The sequence below is a fragment of the Anser anser genome, assembly GCF_964211835.1.
Source record: "Anser anser genome assembly, chromosome: 7".
Taxonomy (NCBI): domain Eukaryota; kingdom Metazoa; phylum Chordata; class Aves; order Anseriformes; family Anatidae; genus Anser; species Anser anser.
In genome coordinates, this window is record NC_139727.1 from 19,240,889 (window position 1) to 19,261,874 (window position 20,986).

The 20,986-nt window shown below is 41.1% G+C and overlaps 1 protein-coding gene across 10 annotated transcripts in view; it reads right to left on the bottom strand.

The window, feature by feature from the left end:
* The window catches only part of PRKG1 (protein kinase cGMP-dependent 1), a 467,683-nt gene that overhangs the window by 126,634 nt on the left and 320,063 nt on the right, over positions 1-20,986 (bottom strand). For all 10 annotated transcript variants that reach the window (XM_083843685.1, XM_083843686.1, XM_083843683.1 and 7 more), the window contains 2 exons: positions 10,015-10,092; positions 5,245-5,339 (listed from right to left, as the gene is read on the bottom strand). In XM_083843685.1, the coding sequence (XP_083699811.1) occupies positions 5,245-5,339; positions 10,015-10,092 (173 nt within the window). The remainder of the gene's footprint in view (positions 1-5,244; positions 5,340-10,014; positions 10,093-20,986) is intronic.

Below are 20,986 nucleotides of genomic sequence, written 5' to 3' on the forward strand. Positions count from 1 at the left end.
GAGTGGATGTTGTCTTTAGGATATGGATCCCCTTTTTCCTCATAGTGGCAACATTGCAGTAACCACAGTCTATGAGGAGCACCAGGCAAATCAGCCTTGCAAGCTAAGGACGGCAAAAAATTACCAGGCTCTACTCAGGACCTTGCCTTGCCTGTAGTTACACTTGCCACAATTTTGTGTAAGTCCCCATAGTTATTTCCTGATGGGCTCTGGCATTCACCATAAAAGACTGCCAAGGTTGCTGTGAATTGCATGGGACACTGAGTGTGGGGTCTTGCAATACAGAAAAGAGTATTTGAAGTAGACAGCATACAAATCTGTTTTACCATCCAAATTAGCTATTTTCTAACTGCTGAGAATCAGTCTTATTCCCTTATCACTTGAACCAAGTAAATACATCCTTGTAGTCCTTTAAAAGCTATTCATGAGCAAAAGGGGAAAAGTATTTCTGGAAAAACAGAAAAGAAACAGGTAAGAAGATAGAAAGTGAAGAAAGAAGATAGCAGGGTGGCAAGGCAGTCACTTAAACAGGCTTCCAGGCTTTGGCATTTAAGTTGTTGATTAAAACCAAATTATTGTGTTCTTATCTGGTAAAGGATTAGCGTAAAGGTCAGTTGAGCAGTAGCAATGGTATAATTACACAGGAAAAACTTAGCGTTAGTGCAGGGAGAAGACCAGGAACATTAGTGGAACCCCAGCACCCCTTGCAGTGTTTATACAGATTTAACAAAAATGATTTATTTGTAGGCTTATTTGTAAACCCAGTCACAGCAAGAGAAAACAGCAATATTTTCAAAAAATAAATGAATCAGTTGCACTGTCAATACTCTAATGCCCTACTAATGTCTCATTCTCTTCTTAGCTGACAGCTACTAGACCTTTCAACAAGTTTTTGGGATTATATTTAGTTCCTGTATTAATTTAGGGAAAAGTAAAGGTCCAAGATTGCCAACTGATTTAAAGATGCATTAATATCTCCATGTCCACTACTTCTTTGTCCCTCACACCATCTTGATTCTTCCTGTCATAGTTTCCTCCACATGCACATAAAAATTAAACTAGTGCAAGCTGCTGTGACAGATATTAATGGGAAATATGGTATAAAGCTTTTGGGTGGTCAGCAAGGAAATTTTCTTTTGACACTACTATACACACAGATCATGTATTGTTTCACATATCATGTGAATTGCCAGCACACAAAACATACCACAGAGATTTTGGGGACAGTGGTTTCTAACAGTAGGACTGTAACTAAACAGGAGCCTTCAAGAGCTGGAGACACAAATGGGAAACAGCACAAATTCTCTTGAAAGGAAGATGTGCTCCTATGTCCTGAGAGACTGGTATTTCTGTACTCATTTTCCAACCATCGTCAAGGTAACAAAAAATTTATATATCTGTTACAGCGAAGGAGCTCAAATGTCACTACAGTTTGTCACCATGGCAGAGCACCTTGTCCATGACCTGAAGACCGGCATTCCTTCTTCACCCTATGCACCACCAGCATTAAAATAATAAAATTAAAAAAAAAAATAATCTACACTTTATTCTTTACAAACAAGGAAGAAGAGAGGACATCCTTTGGCTGGGGCTGTCTCAGCTGGGAGCTTCTTCTCCAGGTCTCATTCACAACCTCCAGTGACTGCCAGAGGCAGGAAGACTTTCCAAATTCTCACCGCTTTTCAATACGGTATGCCTTCACATAATTAAAACCAGTTGCCAAGGCACTCTCATCTCCTCCAACAGGCTGTCACCCTGCTACGGAGGTGCATGTGGTCAAGTGGTTCACTTTGGCTTAACTGAAGTCACAAAAACCTCTCTACAAGGCAAATGCATGTTCGAGGGGCTTTATAAATCCACGATTGAAGATGATAAACTCTATGTGAAGAACAAATCATTTCATCACTTTCAAAGATACGTCACAAGGACAAATGAGCAAACTAAGCTGCTTTCAAAATTCAGCTTTGTTTTAATAAACCTCTTTTGCCTCACAAGCATCTGCCTCAGCCACGTTGAGCTAGCTATCTCTTGTGGTAACCACATTAAAAACAAATCTTTCAAAAACAACAGCCTAGAAATACAGCAGAAAAGCACTGAAACAAGCTGCCATTTTCATCTCAAAATTTGAAAAACATCTCTGATAGAAGTGTTTAATATATTTGTGCAAGTTTAAAATCAAAGCATGGCCTCTATCCTCCCGTTACTTTTTTCAGTACTATGTAATTTCAGCATTTTTATTAATGTCAATGTAAGTATATTTTTATATATATGGTGAGCCCCATCTCAGCTTCAGCCAGGCACACTCACCCAAATTCTTCTGTTCTTGCCACCAGAGACTTCAGGCCACAGTCTTTCGAGGTCCCCTCCTACAAAAGCCAAAGCGCTCACCAGAAAATCCCAGCTGTTGGACCTCAGAGTTGGATGCACTTGTCTCTAGCACTACTCAAAGTGTTATGAACCAAAGTGTCAGTATTTCTTTCAAAATCCCTCTTCTGTTCACCAAGGTGGGCTCCCACCCTGCCTCTCCAAAATATCAACCATCTGTCATGTGCCATCACTATTTTGTCCTCTGGCCTGCAGCTCCTCCTGGATACCCAAATCAGGTGAAACCCCCAGCAGCCCAAATCACAGCTCTATTCAAATATACTATGTAATGTAATAGTACAGAAGCAATGGCTCAAACTGCTCCTTTTTTGGGTTGGCCAACGAGAAACCATTTCTGAAGGAGAAAGAGCCTTTTCATATGATCCTCCATATTTGCTTCTCTGTCCTCTTTTCTTCTTCCGTCATTCTCCCTATGACTGTCCCTGCAGACTAACACGTTTTCCATCGATGCAGCATGGCATGCTCTTGCTCAAGAATTCAGCTGTGACATCATCAAAGCAGCAAGATTATTAGCCAGTTTTAGTAAAACATACATTAGCCACAAAGTTGCATCGAGTTTTTCTCCATTGCCTATTTGAATGAATTCTGTTATTTCCCTGTTGATATAAATAATTATCGTAAATGGCACTATGTTTTTTTTTTCTCCAATTAAGAAAACATCCCAAAACGTAACTGATTGCAAGTATACGTAAATGATGTGTTATTATACTGTAAATTATACATCTGCAATCTCAGATTCAATTAGCAATTAGCCAGGAAGGTAAGAGAGCAGTGTAATAGTTGGGAGCCATGAGTATTACTGTAAGATGATGTGGCTGATAATTTTGTGACTTGTTTTGTTCCTGCTGGTGTGGAATGGGATACTGTGGAGTAAAGTCTGCCATCTGGTGCAAGTGAGAAAAACAGAATAATGTATATCATCAGCAGATTTTTATGTCAGTATAAACATTTCTGTCAGAGACTAGAAGATATTTGTTATCCATCCTCCTACAGTGCAGCGATATGCAGAATCAGCACTGCAGCTATTACTTTATACTGGTCAGAAAGAAATGCCTTGAACTTGTTACCATATCCTACACATATGAAATCATAACACCTGACCAAATAGCATGTAATGAAGCTGTTGCTGAACAGATTCCAGCAAAATTTTGAAAAATGAACCAAAGAAGAACAAGTGAAGAAAATATACTAAAGTTTCTTGAACTTCTTATCCTGAACTCTCAATCTTAACAGTATTTTACACATGCAGCAGAAGGCTTACGAAGTTGCTGAACAGTGATGTCTACACAGTCCTGAAAGTTGCTAATTTACAAGTAATTTATTGAGTTGCTGGGTGCTTTACATCACAATGTTTTTATACCGTTCATTTTAAATCGAGCTACAGAATTACTGAACTTACTAGCAAACTGGATGTACAGTACTTGAGATATGCTGTCTCCATATCAAAACATATAACAAAATTAAGTTTTCCTTCCAAATTGAGAATATACTATCAATTATTAAGTTTCAGCTTAGTCTCAGAAGATAAACTTATTATGTATTGAATATTTAAATACATGCAGACAAGTATTCCTCGTAAATTATCTATTTTCAGACTGTGCCAGTCAGCCAAAAAAATTAATTTGAAATGCTGAGAAATTCTCACAGTTGTGTTGCATGTTACTAGAAATATTCAGGGAGGCAAGCTATGAAAATCCTTTTATTTGCCATATCTGGTCTTCAAAAGATGGTTTGTTTGGCACACTATTGCCTGTTCTCAGTATTGGATTGACTGTCTCAAGATATTTGGTTCTTCTTTTAACATACCAGCACTGAGAGTCAAGTTTCTGTGAGACTCTCGACAAACAAAACTAAGTGTTTCTAGCTTATATATTTGTGGGTGAAATTTTAAAAATATAGTTCATCTCCACCTTAGCATTAAGAAAGTAACCAAAATAAGGACATTTATTTGATAAGCATATTATTTTAAAATTAATGTATAGATTTTCAGAGGCATGACAAGTTTTGTATGGGAGAGGTATTCCTGGCTGCCAGAAGGAACAGAAAAATTGGGCATCAAACATTCTGGCTTCCTTTTGGAAGACCAGAGATTTATGAGGAAGCAAACACACGACACATTATCACAGCATCAATGAGAAGACCAATAGCTTGCATGCAGAGCTAAGTACTCAGAGTGGGATGAAGTGTTTGTCCATTAAGATTAACGGGTGCCCCACATTTCTGCATAAAGCACGTTTTCCTATTCCCATTCTTATTCTTCCCTATAGAAATAAAGTACATTTTTATAATCTATTGAATATGGATTTTTATTTGCTATTCTTTTAGTTGCCCCAAGTCATCCCCAAAGGAAATTGCTTATATAAAAGAGGTCACTCTCATACAATTACCACCTCCATCAACATCATATATACACAATAAGACAATTTAAAAACCAGCACCACTGCCCTGACTTCAGCTGTCTATCCCATACAGAAGACCATGATGATCTCCTTTTGCCATACCTGAGAAATATGCCCGAGTTGCAAAACATCAAACATTTCAGATCTTCAAATATATGACAGTGCCAAGATATAATATATATATAATAATATATATGACAGTGCCAAGATATTTTCTTATGTCTACAAACAAGGGAAAATCTACATTTGGTCACTCCATTGCAGAACAAGTCCTGTTTCCCCATTAAGGAACAGCCGCATTGCAACATGCAACACTAAGTGACAAAGCACAACTCCAAAAGCATAAAACCACTTCCAGTGTAATTCTTGCCTATTTCCAAATTGTAAGAGCCCTCTGAGGATCACAGAAGTCCTTGAAAAATTATCTCAGCATAAAAGCTACATCATAAGGAGCACTTACCCTTGAAGTGCTTTTTCTCCAAACCAATCTCCTTTCCCTAAAGTACGGAGAAAGACTGGATCTTCACTGGGGGAGTCTTCACGAGTAACGTTCACCTGTTGAAAAGCCAAAACTCCCAGAATTTAGAAAACCTTTAATTAATGAATACAGCCCATTTGTTCAGAAAGGGATTAGTCATCTCCCAGATCTCTCAAGAAGGGTTCCAGTCCATATCCCCTCTGCAAACCATGTAAGTCACCAGTACTGCACTTTTCCCTCAGCCATCAGCAACCAGTTACTAATTCTCCATAAACTAATCTCAAGCCATCCAAGAAAATGAATTATTCATTATACACAAATGAGTTATTTTCCACCAAAAAGCCTACTACTCTTGGAAAAATATAATACTTGTGTTTTTCGAAGGCTCTAAACATGGAGTTGGCTGCACAAGCACAGTCACTGCCCATATGGAGTCAACAGCTCAAACAGGTTCCAAATATTTTATGTGTATAAGACAGACACATGGCATAGGCTTCTGTTAGCTTTGTTCCACATGATTTCTTGCATTGCTAAGTTCACTTAAGGGAGAGGAAAAAAAGAAAATCTACATTTACTCATAATTTAAATGAAACCGTTTGGATTATTATAGGCTGAAGGATGGCTCCTTTCATTTTCATTATGTCCTGAATTCGTTGGGGAGGTAATTCTAGCCAGAGCAAAAATAAAGTATTTTCATCACAGTTTAAAGAAAAAATAAAACCAAGATGGTATTTTGATTTTTGCAATAAAAGAGAAAAGCAATTACTGCTGATGGAATGGAGACTTTTACATGGAATGTAAAACAATAGGAGGTATAACCTAGTGTAAGCCCAAGTTTAAGATGGAAACACTGCAACAACAGGTAGATGACTACACATCTCTGAGTGATGATGTCCCATCTCTGGGAATCCTTTTTATTTTCTGAAAAGATTTCAGAAGGAAAATAGTAATTGATCATCTGAACACCCTTCTACTTTGTATTATCTTTGTAAGTGGCTCTGGTTCCCCAAGCCAGTATGGGATATAAATGCCAGCAGCCGTGTAATGACAAAGCCCTGGGACACACTGCTGGGAGCTGAGGACAGCATGACGTAGTCTGCTCATTATCAAGACTTTACGAAAGATGAGTGCTGAGAATATCAGAGTATCAGAGAATAGTGGGGACCATCTCTCCTAACATTAACCATCTATCAATCTGGTTGTCCAGGCTCCGTCCCTTGCCAGTGGAAAGCGACAGGAATTTCCAAAGCCAGAGCTGTCCAAAATTTAAGTGGAATGAGCAACCCTCTGGAGGGTTTACAAGGGAAAATCCCTCATCTCTCTTCTGCATTTCAGGCTCTCTGTTTGCTATAATCAGAGCTTTTGCATATGCAAATTCACAAAGCCCAAATCTAGGACAACAGACACTTCCTTTCTGATTTAGAGACATTTCAGTTTAATTTTACTATTAAGTTTACAGTTCTGCCCTGCACTTTCGCTGGTTTCTTGCACGGATGGTAAAACAGTGGGTTTGAGTCATTAGTGAGCACTGTGTCTCCAACACATGATGTTAAACATCTGCAGTGACTCATCAAGCATCAGATGAGGGTAGGAAAAGTGTAACAGACGAGCCAGGAAGATTTGTAGCTGATGAAAAACAAACTTGGACAAACAAAGGGAACTTTAACACATATTCAAGCTCTTTCTCCATGACCTCCACTGATCCTCAGAAATGAATGCTAAGGGATTACGGGAGTAATTTCGACACAGCTCAGAGCGATGATGCATCTGAACAGCCCAGCACCAGTGAAGAACCTGCATGATATGGTATTAAATTGGTGCCACACCATTGCTTTTAAGGGGAAAATGGTGCACGACGGCACAGCATGACACATGCAGTGTCTTGGTAAAGGGAGGACACTGAATGGGCACAGAGCAGCAGCAAGTAGCAACCAAAAGGGATCAAACTTTCCATCTGATGTGTTAGTCAACAGATTTCTGCTCACAGGTTGTTTTGAACAGATTTTGATTTCTATTCACCTGGAATTGAGGAAATACGTTAACAAATAGCAGTGAATTGTAAGGCCACGTTCACCATTTTTGCAGCATTAAAAGCACCTTTGCTGCTGCTGCATTCACTGTCCCAATTCTGCAAGAAGCTGTCTGTTGACCACAGGCAGACTCAGATAAGGGAACGTATATGGGGTAAATTGGTAGCCACATGCCCCCAAACAATTAAGTGACTAAGATCCAACTAAGAGGAGCTGGATCAAGTAGCATATGGAATTGAGGGAGAAAAAGGGAAAAAGGTTTTGCCACTAAGAGAACTATCCACAAAGCACAGAGTGAAAGAAAAAAACAAAGCAAAAATCTTCTGAAGCATTTCTGAGAGAAGTGCTGAGCTCAGAAATTTAAAAATCTTGCTTCTCTTGACTGTCACTGCAGAAGCTCTGACAAAAGGCAGGACAGAGTTTTTAAAAGTAGCTTTCACTGCTCATACACAATGCTGCTGACTGCAGAAAGTACACGTGAGGTCCTAGGTACACGAGCTGGAAGCAGAATTTCTTCTGTTTTACTAAGCCACCTGGGCCAGGTTTCAGCATGGGGCATGGGACATTATGTGCCCCTGCTTCTGAAAGTCCCAGGCAGCATACACTGATATGTTTATTCCATATCTCATTGCTATTTATTCCATGTTTCACTGCTAAGGCTCTATTTCTGCTAGCCTGGGACATATCCTTAGCGTGGGGTAGTTCTGATATCACTGTGTAGCTATGTCCCAACACAGGCATTAAAATTAAACACCCTCCCACTCCATCCTTCATCAGTCACCGATATCTCTTCTGCAATTCAGTGAGGTTGCAAGAGAAAACTGGGCAGGATTTAATCGTCCCGGTGAAAATTCCTGTCAAGCCACCAAGATCCAGCTGAGGATCTGGGAATTCCTCAACAAGCCCATGTGCATTGTTTTGTTTGAACTCCCTTTTTCTGGCCTTCAGCTGCCACAGTAAGATAAAGCTGCAAAGGCCATGGAGATAATGCCAAGGAGCTTCTCAGGAAGGATTACAGAGCTCTGGAGCAATGGTCAAGGACATGGGGGGCAGCTGGTTCTCTCCTCCATCCTGTTGGCTTGAGGAGTGGATGAACCATGCAGGTCAACAACTGTTTGCCCAGCGGCTGTCAACAGCAGGGATTTGGTTTCTCCAACCATGGGACTCTGATGATTGAGGAGTGCTAGGAAGGGATGGAGCCACAAGACCAAGTGGGTCAAAAGCACCCTCACCAACAGGCTGGTCAACGTGGCAAGTGGGCTTTTAAAACTTGGTGAGGAAGGGAGGTGCATCCTCCCATGAAAACAGTCTGAATAGAAAAGATTTGAAGTGCACATCATGGTTGTCCGTATTCTAGAAAAAGATGAAATCCTACTTCTGAGTGGAGCAAATCAAAAGAGCACAAAGGAATACCATCAAATTCCTACCACTACTGTCAACGATTGGCTTCATTTCAGAAACCTGTCCATTATTATCTTTTTCATCTGAAAAAGACACTTTTTTTCTTCTGATAAAGACTGCCTCCCAGCAATAGAGAGCGGAAGATGATGGTGAAAATCTAGTTTGAGTATCTGAGAGCTGACAGCTCAGGATTCAACCCAGCTGTGTACAACACCCACATTCCTCCTGTGTGGATGCCATGTTTATTTGTGGTTTTTTTTTTTTTTGCTAACTTTAATTATGCACGGACTACATTATCTGCCTTGGTGCAAATATCAAATCCATGAACCAGGAGGCTTGGGTTGGCTTAATTTCAAGCACATTTATCTATTTGTGTTTACTTTTCATGGATCACATCTGATCTGCAGTGGGAAACCACCATGTATTCTCTTGAATGTCAATATCCTGCTACATGGAAAGAAGCCAAATGTTTCTCAAGTGTAATAGTATTAGGCCAGCTAAAACAAACCAGAAAAGAAAAAAAAAAAGTCAAATGGAATGAAAAAAAGTGGATCCATAAAATCCCACCAGGATTTTACAGGAAAAGAGGTCAAAAAGCGTATTTTCCCCTGTGAGCAGTAGAGCAGAAACTTAGACTACTTTTCTTCCCCAAAGAGAAATCTGAGACTTCTCTGAGTTCCTATTATTTAATTTGGAAAAGCTACAAAGTGATAGTCATGGGAATGAAGTCTGGAAGTCAGCCTTTTAAGAGGGATACTTGATAAAGACTAGTTGAGTATTGCAGGGTATCCTATAAAAAAAATTTGGCTACAAGGATGCTGGGGTAAAGAAGCATGCAGGGACTCAGAGTAAGTGTCTGCAATTAAATAAAAAGGCAAAAATGAAAAGAAAGCTCTGACCCAGCTTAGAAAACTGCGATTCAGTTAGAAGGAAAAAGCAGGGAGATGCATGTAGCGTGCAGGAACACCTTGGGATGGCACAGGACTACCCAATGCAGATAACCCATCGAAGGAGAAAGGACAGAGCTTTTTTGGTCATGTACCGAGGGACTTAACTGTCTTCAAGCCCCAGAATGTTCACTGTGAGCACACGTGTAAAACAGCATAAGATCTACTTTTTTTTTTTCTCTCTTTTTTTTTTTTTTTTCCCTTCAGGCCACTCTTCCCTACTGATACAATGCCAAGAAGTTTAATTAAATGTCAAGTGTTGCAACATTTGTGCCCTGGGGAGGGGAGAGAGAAAGCACTGGCTGGCACTGAATTTCAAGTGCATATCATCACCATCGCCACCATCATATTTCCTTAGAAGAGTGTCAACTTACCTTTCCTTTGCTGATTATAAAGAAAGTGTCCCCTCGAGCACCTTGTCGGATAATATACTCTCCACTTTCATAGTGTGTCTGCAAAAAAAAAATAAAAAAAAATATATGACCAAACATAATCAGATAATGTTATTCAGTTGATAATTTGGCAGTTTTGCAAGATAGTGCTTAGGGAAACATAACCCTGGTCCAATTTTATCCAAGTCTGACACTGGTTGTGATTTAAGAATTGTTCTATGTCAAGGAATATAATAATTAAAAAGAAACCATTTCTGGCTTGCCCATTTTTCTTATTACTGTGCTAGTGCCAGCTTTTGCCCAGATGAATTATACTCACAGCCTAAATCCACTTATACTAAGTAAACCTGACACAGGCATTTTTGACAGAGAATACAGTACATGAACTGAACTGCAATAGGATATTTGTTGTAAAAATAGTTCCCTACCTAAACCACCAAAAAGCCTGGTATTTTTTCAGCACTGCCAGCAAGGGTTTTATTGAATAAACAATTTTTGCTCTTCCCCTGTTATTATAGTAGTTTAATCTGTCTTTTTTGTCTTATTTTATGGAATATTTATTGCTAAATTTCTGTCATACCTTGTCAGAGCTCGCATCTAAACTTAATAGGATAGCTTCATCCCTTGTATTACCCCATCAAAATCAATATTCATTTATACTTCACCAAAAAATAAGCCAATATGTTCTAAATAAAGACTCCACACAAATATTTAACCCTCCCACCTCCAAACTAGCAGATTCTTCCGAGGTGCTCTGCACCCTGTGAATTCAACAAACATCCTTTCAACAGCAAGCAGAGGCGAGCAAAAGACCAAGCATCCTCCCCAAATCTCCTGCTGGTAAAACAAAAGCTGTTGTTTTAATCAAGCCTCTGCAGAGAACACAGACATGGCTGCAGGTGTCAGGTCTCCCATGTCCCAGCACTGATTTGTGACAAAGCCTGCCCCAAAACGCCACACACGCCGAGCCCTGGTGTGGATGTTGTTTGAAAGCTACAATGAGCACACAGCTCCAGAAAAGACCACCACATCTTTTAATCCTAAAGTATGTATAAACAACAGCAAGCATGGATTTGAGCTAAGAAAGAGGAATTAATCAGAATCCAAGGATTTGGTTAAAGCTTTAGATTTCTTTTTTTTTTTTTTTTTCTTTTTTTTCCCCAAAGGTACTTTAATTGACCTGTATTTATCCACCTTCTTGGTGCCACTTAAAGGCTGACAGCAGACTCCAACAAGAAACTAAACACATCAAGGCACATGGTGAAGTAGCTATTGCATCTGAGAAAAACAACTCTTTGCTTTAGGAGCACTGGACATATGGCAGTACTAATGAAAAATAACTGTTCTAAGAAAATAAGTTTAAGTGAACTATAACATGCAATTAATTAGGCTAGTTGTTAATACTTGGGCCGTGGGTGCATATGAAATGCACAATACTAAATACACAACACTGAAAGAAATTATGGGTAAGGAAAGACGATGTCAAAGGAGGATGTTAGTAATCAATATCCTTAGACTCTCCAAAAGACTTGTAGATGAAAAAAGGCCACTATCTGAATCACAAATGCTGAGTAACATCATGTCAGTCTTCAGAAATGGTGTGGGAAGGCTGACAGGTAGGTTGCCCTGGGAGAAAAGGGCTCCCTATGAAAGCCTGGGAGGAGATGTGGGCCTCTGTGGACACAAATCCAGTTCTGTTTCTTCCGTGGGGGGTTTCTGCAGAGTGCATTTTGAAGATGCACATTTCTGAGCGCCTAGGTTGAGACTCCTTGGAAGGGTCTGATTTTATAAGGTACTGAGATCACGTCCTCTTAAGTTGCATCTCATACGCACCCAAAATTCTATAATCATTGCTAATGCTCAAAAATACTGGTCAAAAAACTTCCAGTTTTACTATTGGCAACCTATATCCATTAGGCAGATTAAACTGCTTCTGCTCACACTACTTTTGTTCAATTTTACCTTGACTTACTTTTTTAAAATTATTTTTTTTATTTTTTATTTTATTATTATTATTTTTATTTTACTTTTTTTTTATCTTACTATTTTTTATTATATGATGCTGCTTTATAGCCTACTCTCAGCTTCTGGCCATTTAACACACCGACATGACAAAGCCCTCTTCCTCAGGCCAGCCTGGTGTCTCAGTCTCAATCAGCAGGATGAGCTGCACCAGCTGCTTAGCGCTGACAGCCGCAGACCTGCAGCCATCTCCGGATCCTCACATGAGTCCTCCGAACCCTCCCATTCAGGCTTCCACAAAGGGAGTGGAAAGAGAATAAAGTTAGAGCCTGGAAGGATCCAAAGCTGTCTCTGGTTTTAGCATCTCTTGCCTACCATATATATATATATATATTTTTTTTTTCCCTGGGCTGTAGACTCATTCAAAATAAATACTGCAAGCCCTTCTCCCCACAATTCAAATCGTATTCCTCCAGCCCTTCGATCAGTTCCCAGTCAGGCAGGCTTTCCATTAGCTTGACCCTCCCATGCCCTTCCTTTGGTCCACATCTTCATCTTTACATATTCCAAGCCTATCTCTCTCATGGCTAAATCCACCGTGCTCTTTTTGCTCGAATCATCCAGTCTCCAACAGTGCTCTGACTTGTCCTCTTAAATCCTTCTCTAACACAAACCCACTCATCCGCGTGCTTTACCCTTCTAACCAAATTATTTCTGTGCGTTTAGACTGAAAGCACTGTGTGAAGTAAGCAAAGCACGTTAGTGCTCACTTATGACACATGCAAACAGAAGTAATTACAAGCCTCTTGCTTTTACCTAGCCACATTAAAGGTACCAATGTGGTCTCAGGTACATATGGTACCACTATACATCCTCTGAAGAAAGCATTTCGGCAAGTATGCTCTACAAATTCATAGCATAGCTGATTCATGTTTTAGGAACACAAACTCCAATTCGCATAGAGAAAACCAGTTCAAGAACAATGGGAGAACAGCAGGAATTCTGACAGCTTGACAGTGGTGTGGTGGCACATACAAAGTAATAACATTTAAGTTAAAATCACGAAAAGGGAAGTCAATAAATGCGCCTTTAACAGCATTAGACTGACCCCATCACTATTTCTGGACCTGCCTCTGCAAGATTAAATGTAATGGCTGAGATCCAGCAAGCTGCTAAAAGCCAGGCTCTACTGAAGGGGATCCTTCTGATGGAGATAACCACCAGTCGACATCTTAAACTCTAGCTCCAGTATCCTGTATACAACTGGTTAAAGAATTTCTGAATTGCTTTTAAAATAGGCAATGAATATTTCTAACCACCTTTGCAATCAGCAGATAAGTAAATAGCAATGCACCTAGTGAAACACCCCGTATTTAGGTTTAGAGCTCAATTTTTTTGATTGACTTTTCCCCCAGGAGAAGGGACCCTGGACTGAGCCAAGAGCTCTGCCCTGAATACTGTATTTTCAAAGGCAATAAACAGTGCAGTGACGAAAGCTAACTTACTGTCTTTTTCAGTGAAACCTAAGTGTCACGTAGGTTTTTGAGTATACTTCTAAAGACACAGAAGCTGCTCTATTCTAGTGTTTTTTTCTTTTCAGCAGAGAAACAGAGCTGAAGGTCCAGCATGTAGATGGAGTGGAAAAAGCCCAAAGAGAAGCAGGCAGGCTGCAGAAACACAGCTTGACAAAGCCAAGACAACCAGGTAGAAAAGCTAATAGTTTCAAGGTCTTGTGTGTAGGTGAATAAAAGGTTCTAAGTCATTGAGGTCCCAGCTTGGCATAAAAATCTATGCGAGTCAGCGCTCAAGAAACAGCAAGGATAAAGCAGAGAAATTACTGTTGGGAACAGTCGCCTACCAGCAAGCCACAAACCTGTACTTTATAAGCTCTGGCGATTGGGGAAAAAGACTCACTTCAATGAATTATAAATGCTGCAAAACCTGGAGCATTTGTCATGCTACCCAGGCTGTTGTTTTACAAAATAACACCAGGCCCTTGAGGTGTTTCACAATGGGGCAAGAGCTGCTTTATCCCTCTTGAACAAGAGGTGGCAACCGCCTGATCAAACCCTTCAATGAAGAAAGCCCCGAAACATGGCTAATCCTGCTGTAAAGCCTCTGCACTGAGGGAATACCGTGGTGCCAAGTGAAGGGACGGAGCTGAGGCTAATCCCCACATGCCGTGGAGGTGCCTGCAGCAAACATCGAGTGCTGGGACGCACATGGAGATGCCAGCACTGAATTTCTCCCCAAGGGAGAAGGATCCGCTCCATTCACATGAAGAAGCCTCCAGCCTTCCTCAGACTTCATTTTCTATGTAATCAAACCTTTCCCAGTCTACAAGAGTAAGGGGGGACAACGTTCTCCTCCGCAAAGCACAGAGGTCCGTGGGGAGCCTGCTCTGCAGAGTGCCAGCCAAACGAATGGCCCAAGCATGTGTGCGTGCATCGGGGACCAGTTCTGTGCTCTAACAGATGGCTTCTTCCTCAGAAAAGAAGTGATATAACATTTGTGCCTTGGGGTTTCTGCTTTTTGGGAAGCGCAACACATCCATACTTCAAGATTAAACGTTTCCGTAAGAAAACAGCTCAGATTCTTCGTTAATGCTTACAGCTTTGATTTCACTTTCTGTCCCATACTTCATGTAATTCTTATGAACATTTAAATACTCTTGTTCTTCAGTGATGAGAGAGGAGCTATGGACACAGGGCTTCCATGTTTTCAGGGTTCTTGAGTCTAGCAGAACTCGGAGCTCAAAGCCACTGGATTATATATACAGAAACAGTGCGTGAGGAAAGGAAAAAGCTAAGCTAAAAAAAGAGAAAGCTCTCGTTAGCTTTCTCAGGGAACAAAGAACTGGTCCTAAACAAAAACATTTTAATAGGAAATAAACCTGAAATACATATAAGCAAGAGAAATAGTCATGTACATACTACGTACACTCATTTTTCCACTGAATTTACTTCATGTGTACCTAGGCAGGCCTGGAAGGAGCTGGGCAAAGAGAAAACAGGACTAGAGAGCCAGCCCAATGAGCGTTTCGAAGTCACTGGAGCATTTCTCGACTGCCCTCAGCCAGCACAGTGTCAGCAGAGCCCTGCCAGCATTTCAGAGCAGCCCACTTTTGAACCTCTCAACCTTTATTACCCTTTTTTTTTTCCTTGGCAATTCTGCATAATACCAAATTGTTAATTCCTGAATCCTTGCTCAGATAACGGTCAGCTTCTCGTCTCTTGTATAATATCAAAAGCTTTCAGGATCAGGAACATGATGACCCCCTCATCCCTTTTTAAAAACAAACAACAACAACAACAACAAAACTGGGAATTCATCAAAAATCTGTGATTAATACAAGAGATATTTTTTAGACCTTAAGAAGCTAAACTGAGTTTTTTTTTCTTATTTAGTTCGTTTGTTATAACTAACACAGAAAGCCTCTGTAACAAGGAGACCTGTGCAATCATCTGTTTGTCTTTGTACATTTGTTGCCTCACCAAAAACTAACACAGATTTTTCTCCTCTCATAGTTCAAAGGGATCACTGAATTCATCTAAATAATATCAGAAAGGGTAAGATCTCACCTGCAGGAGCCATAGCCTGTCTGGGCAACCCTTTACCTTCACGCTCTCGTGTCACAGAGCACCAGGTAGCACTAGGCAGGCTGGAAAGCACAGGTTTAAACAGCACTTTTCCTGCATTAGACACCCAATTTGTGGCTTCTGAGCCAAATGAAAGAGCAGTTTTAAAAGGGTTTTGGGCTAGCCCATGCATCGGTGACTGCATTTTCACTCTTATGAGGTTTAACTAGGAAGATATAGCTAAACAAACAGAGTTGGCTCTACTTACACCTATAAGTGGTAGGCTTCAGCTACCAGCAAGGCTGACTGAACGTTCAAGGTATATTACAAGCAATTCAGACAGTGCAGACAGAGCAGCTGACTTGTATTTATCTTGATTTTAGGAACAGCAAGAATTTTATCATCTGAATCAGGATTGAGTAGTGAACACCAATCCTTAAGCTCTCCGTTACCATCAATGCTACCAGCACTCCCACTACTCCTGGAATTAATACTTACAGCAAAATCCTCAGCACGTCTGGGATACTAAATTTACACTACCAGAATGCAACCACAAACACCAAATTTCTCAGAAAATTGTTCTTCAAAGATACGTGAAAGCTACTTGGTGCCTCCAAGTGAGATGCAGGTACAGTGAATACCCCACGTACACTGAACACATTGAAGTCTAGGTCAACAGGCAGAGTTTCACATCAACTCTTGCGGTAATTCCAAACTGCCATTTCTCCAAAGAAAAGAGAGAAGATGGAAATAAATGTTATTAAATAAATAAATAAATAAATCCCTAAACAAGGCCAGTTTCTATGCAACGACACTACATAGCAGAGACAGACCTTAATCCATGTCACGCAGTACTCTGTGTCTAAATGGCCTTCATGTCCAGTTAGGTTAAAATCAACCTCAGCATACAAACTCAGAAGTTTGAATATTTTGTAAGATATCTTTTCCAACCTAAATTAACAAAAGTTCTGGAAGCCATCCTTTTCTTTAAAGTCTTCCTTTGTGTGGCCGACCAGCAAAGCAGATCCCCAGTTTGCCTGGTAATCACAGCTTTTATAAAAATCTTTTTTTTTTTTTTTTTTTAACCTTTTTTCTGCTGTCAGTTTGACTTAAAGCCTAGCAGAAATCCCAGCACCAAGGGGACAAATATTTAATTAGTGGGCTTCATCAGGTGAGATACTGGTCAGCCCCTCCGATGTCCTCTATGTACCCCACAGAACTTGCATGTGAGCGGAACAGCCCGCAGTCGAGGCAGGCTGTGCTGGGAAAAAGGAAACATCCTGCCTCACGAAGCCCTCCGTCCCTTGCAGAATACCTGCAGCCCAGCCCTGACTGGGGAAACACCCCTGTAATTAAACCTCTCTTGAGAAGCAAATGGATTTTTCTGAGACCAGCCTTGAACACTGACAAAACTAGGAACAGCAAGGTATTACTCCCATAACTGCCTTTTTGTTTTCTCCTAGTGTCACTGAGCTCTCTGTGTGTGAAACCACAAGTCCTCACCAAGCAAAACCTCCACTGAAACAAGACCCAAGGGGAAGAGCTTGTCTGGTCAGCTACTAAAAGCTCTCAGCAATCACCCAATGCCACCCCTCTCAGAAAAGTTATTTGTGCACTTAATTTCCTTTGCTAGCTGCTAAGCAAATGTAGCATCACACACTGCGTTTCTTTCTCCTTGTTTTTGTCCTTCTTTCTAATATAGTATATAGTATATAATATAGTATACTATATAGTCATGGCTGGAACAAGACGAGGAAGTCTGAAATCTGAATTTCTGCACCTTGTCCTTTCCAGAGGGGTTTCCATCACAGCGCTGCATTGTGCATGGAAACGACTCACAGCTCATAAACTCAAAATGTTGCACTAATCGTAGGAAAAAAAATCACCTTTCTTACTTCCCAGATCTTTTCACCCTCAGCGCAGAGAAAGCCCAGGCTTTGCAACTTCAGACAGCTGGGGGAAGGCTTTGGTCCACCAGCCTTATTTTGGCAACCACCAACTTCATTCAAAGCTTATGTTCCTGACCACCACCAAAACCTACGGAGCTTTTAAAGCCTGCCAAGTGTTGACACAGGCTGTGAGGAGAAACCTCGACACTAGAGACCAACCTAATAGTTAAGCTTCAGAAAACCTCATTTTTCTCCAACTGGATGCCTTTGACTTCTGTGTTTACACTGAGAACATTTGAAAGAGGTGGAAAATAGATTTAATGTTTGGAGTGCTACGTAACCCACGTCGGCTGTGGTGCGGAGATGCCAAAATACTCTAAAAGGTCATGTAAGGGGAACAGAAACACAAAGGTAGCTTTAAGATGAGGAGCTTCACCCTCTGCAGCCAAACGCTCTATTAACAAGCCACAGGTTTGCACCGCATAAACCAGTGAGGATAACATGGGCTTGATGACAGTTCTGAATGTACAATCCATCTCCCCCAAGGTGTATTTTTTAAATACTTCTAAATATGTTATTTTGCTGGCTGTTCAAAAAATATTCACAGAACCTCAGCAAAACTCCAAACATAAGCAACTTTCAGAATACTTTTGTTTCTGTTCTGGACTTTCTGCTTTAATTTTTTTTTCCAAGTCTAAAATGACCACAGCAACGCTAGCAAAATACAATTTTAAAAAGTTTATTTGCTAGAAAACGTGGCAAAACCAATTTCAGGGTAATATTGGTCTGCTGTATTGAATTCTTTAGGAATCATAAAACTTTTTTTTTCTGCCTTTAGTATGAGTCCCACTCTCACGAAACACCTAAAAACGCTGCTCCCTGAGGGAGCTGAAGGGCAAAATCGTCCTTCTGTAGTCCTCTGCTTGCCGAGCCTGAGAATCCCGGCGCAGCCAGTGGGCCTGGTTTCTGACACTCCCTCCAAACAACAGCTTAGCACAATATTACGTCTAACAAATGGGGAATTAAAATATGGAAAGGGCGTATGGCTGATGGGAATCGAGGGTTGTTAACTCATGCCTTTTAATTCAACTTCATCATGGAGCATGGGGCTGGAAAAGCAGACGAGGGAGGCAAACACCCCAGAGGGTGCTGCTTGCTCATGCCAACTCCGCCTACCCTCACCTGTCAGGGACAAGGGGCACAGACTGACCTGCAGTGGCACATCCTAGCAGTGATTAGGACGTTATTAGCACAATTCTGCCTTCCCAAATGGTTGTGAACTTCAGCAGGAAACCTGCCGATGAAACTGCAGCAGCCTGGGTTTGCAGTCTGCCTTACTGATTCAGCTGGCCCTAACTGAGCTGCACTATCCTCCAGGAAATTTTCCTCTCTCTCAGAAAAGCACTACAAACTTACTTCTCCTTCTTAAAAAAATCAAACTAGCCTCTTGAATTCAAATCAGGAATCTGTGTGCGTGTGTATGTAAGTTGAAACTGCTTTGTAATAATCGCAGGAGACTGTCACCTTGGTGAAAGCCTTGTGGTAGACTTTTTATTTGTGCCGCACTGATTCGCTGTGGCTTTGTAATGGACTCTGTCAGTGATGAGAAAACGTGCTCCTCAGCACATTTTGCACAGCCTGGGCATCTTCGCCAGTAGTGGTGTCCCCTGCAGCTTACATTTTGCTTCTGATTCCTGCACCATCAACTCCCTGATCAACAACAGGTGTAGTGCACCGAATGGGGCTATTGGCGTGTGGACGTTCGGGTCCAGCATACTGGAATAATACAAATCGCTGCACACGGTTGGTTTGTCTGTCCTCTGCTGCAGTTGTCTTAGCATCCTCCTGAGACAGGAGGTAAGAACCTGGTAACAACTCATTTCATTTCCAGAAAAAGGCAAAAGGCAAATGCTGCAAAATAACACGCTGCAATCCAAAACAAATAGCAGCTGATATGCCAAGAGAAACCTTTTCCTTAGACTGAGAAATAGGTTGGTGGCTCACCTCCTAATACCAAGATATAAATTCATGATTTGAGAACAACATACTGATTTCTCCAGATGAAAGGAATACAGCATGGAGTACAGTAGCAGTCCAAGAGGCACACTCAACAACTGTTTTGTTAAAGCAAACAAGTACAGCCTACAACGATTCCACTGGGTACACAACAAAATGAATAAAACATCGGTCCTACAACAGTCCTCTGCTGCTCCTGAAACGTAAAAATGTGATAAATGTTCCTAATTTGAAGTTCTTTGGTTAAAAGATTGCTTTAATTTCCTGTTTCTCTTGGAGTTTGGCACTACTGTTCTGTAAATTTGAATTTCACCATGTTACATGGAGAGCTAGCAGGGAGGGGAGCATGCCACACAAGGATGGAGCTGGGGCTGGTATCGTCCTTTGCTTCCTTTTCTCCAGAATTCCCCCATTTCCAGTGTCCCACAGACATGCAAGGCATCCAGGCACTGAGCTGGAGCCAGCCCTCTCCCATACTACCTGCCAGGCAGTACCCATCAACACTGCTGTGGGCGAGGCAAGGTAGGTAGTAGAAATAAGGCAATAAAAATGTAAATTGCACAGGTTAGACAGAAACTCAGGCAACTCGACATACTTGGTTTAGAGCAAAAGATAATTTTCAAACTGCAATTTCTAACTCTGACCAGAGTGCTGACTTTCTTGGCTGAAACTGCCAGCCCTGAAACACAAGTTGAGTTTTTACCATGAATTCAAAACTTTTACATTGTCCTGTAAATATGACTTTACAGTTGTGGTCATTGAGGAGCTTGCTAAGCTTCTCACATGAAAAGAAGTCCTTGCTCTTTCCAGGACCCAGGGTGCACAGCTGATCAATTCTGTTTCCATTTACACAACAGAAGTTAGACTTACAACACCAGAACAGCCAGCCTTCGTGGTAATGAATAACAGGTAAAGAGAACCACTCGTAATTTGTGTGCCATACGTAATTGAGATTTATTTGATCTCCCACTGAAAACAAACGTGCCTCATTGAAAAAGTCCCCTAATTGAAGCAATAATAAGGAAAATGGGTATGAAGAAGGGTTAAACTTCAGTGGTATCATCTTCTTCAACCAGCTGGCTACTTAGGCTCCCTCTTTTCTGCTCCTTCAAATCAGCAGAGTCCGCTGGTAAAAGGAGGTTCCTCTGTCCCCTCCCCTGTAAGATTCGCTCAACTCTGCGTACTGCAGCCTTCTGCTCTGCCTTGACTATAAACATTTCTTGGGTGAAGGCAAGTCCTGCTGTCACTGTCAAGTTTCTTTCCCAGCCCACCATCAAAACAAATGGTCTTGAGCAACCCTGAGCGTGTTTAGGGACTCTTTTAACGCCCGTTGTATCGGCTGAACAGCAGATGCTGTCTTGAGCAGATGAAGATCTGTTGAGCTTCAAAGATCGTACACAGCCACCTCTAAGGCTAAAGGACGTCACAGAGTATCAGCTATCGGGACGTCTACAGATGGCAAGCCGGGATGATGTGGGCTCTGGGAGTCCATTAGGGTTTGTATCGATG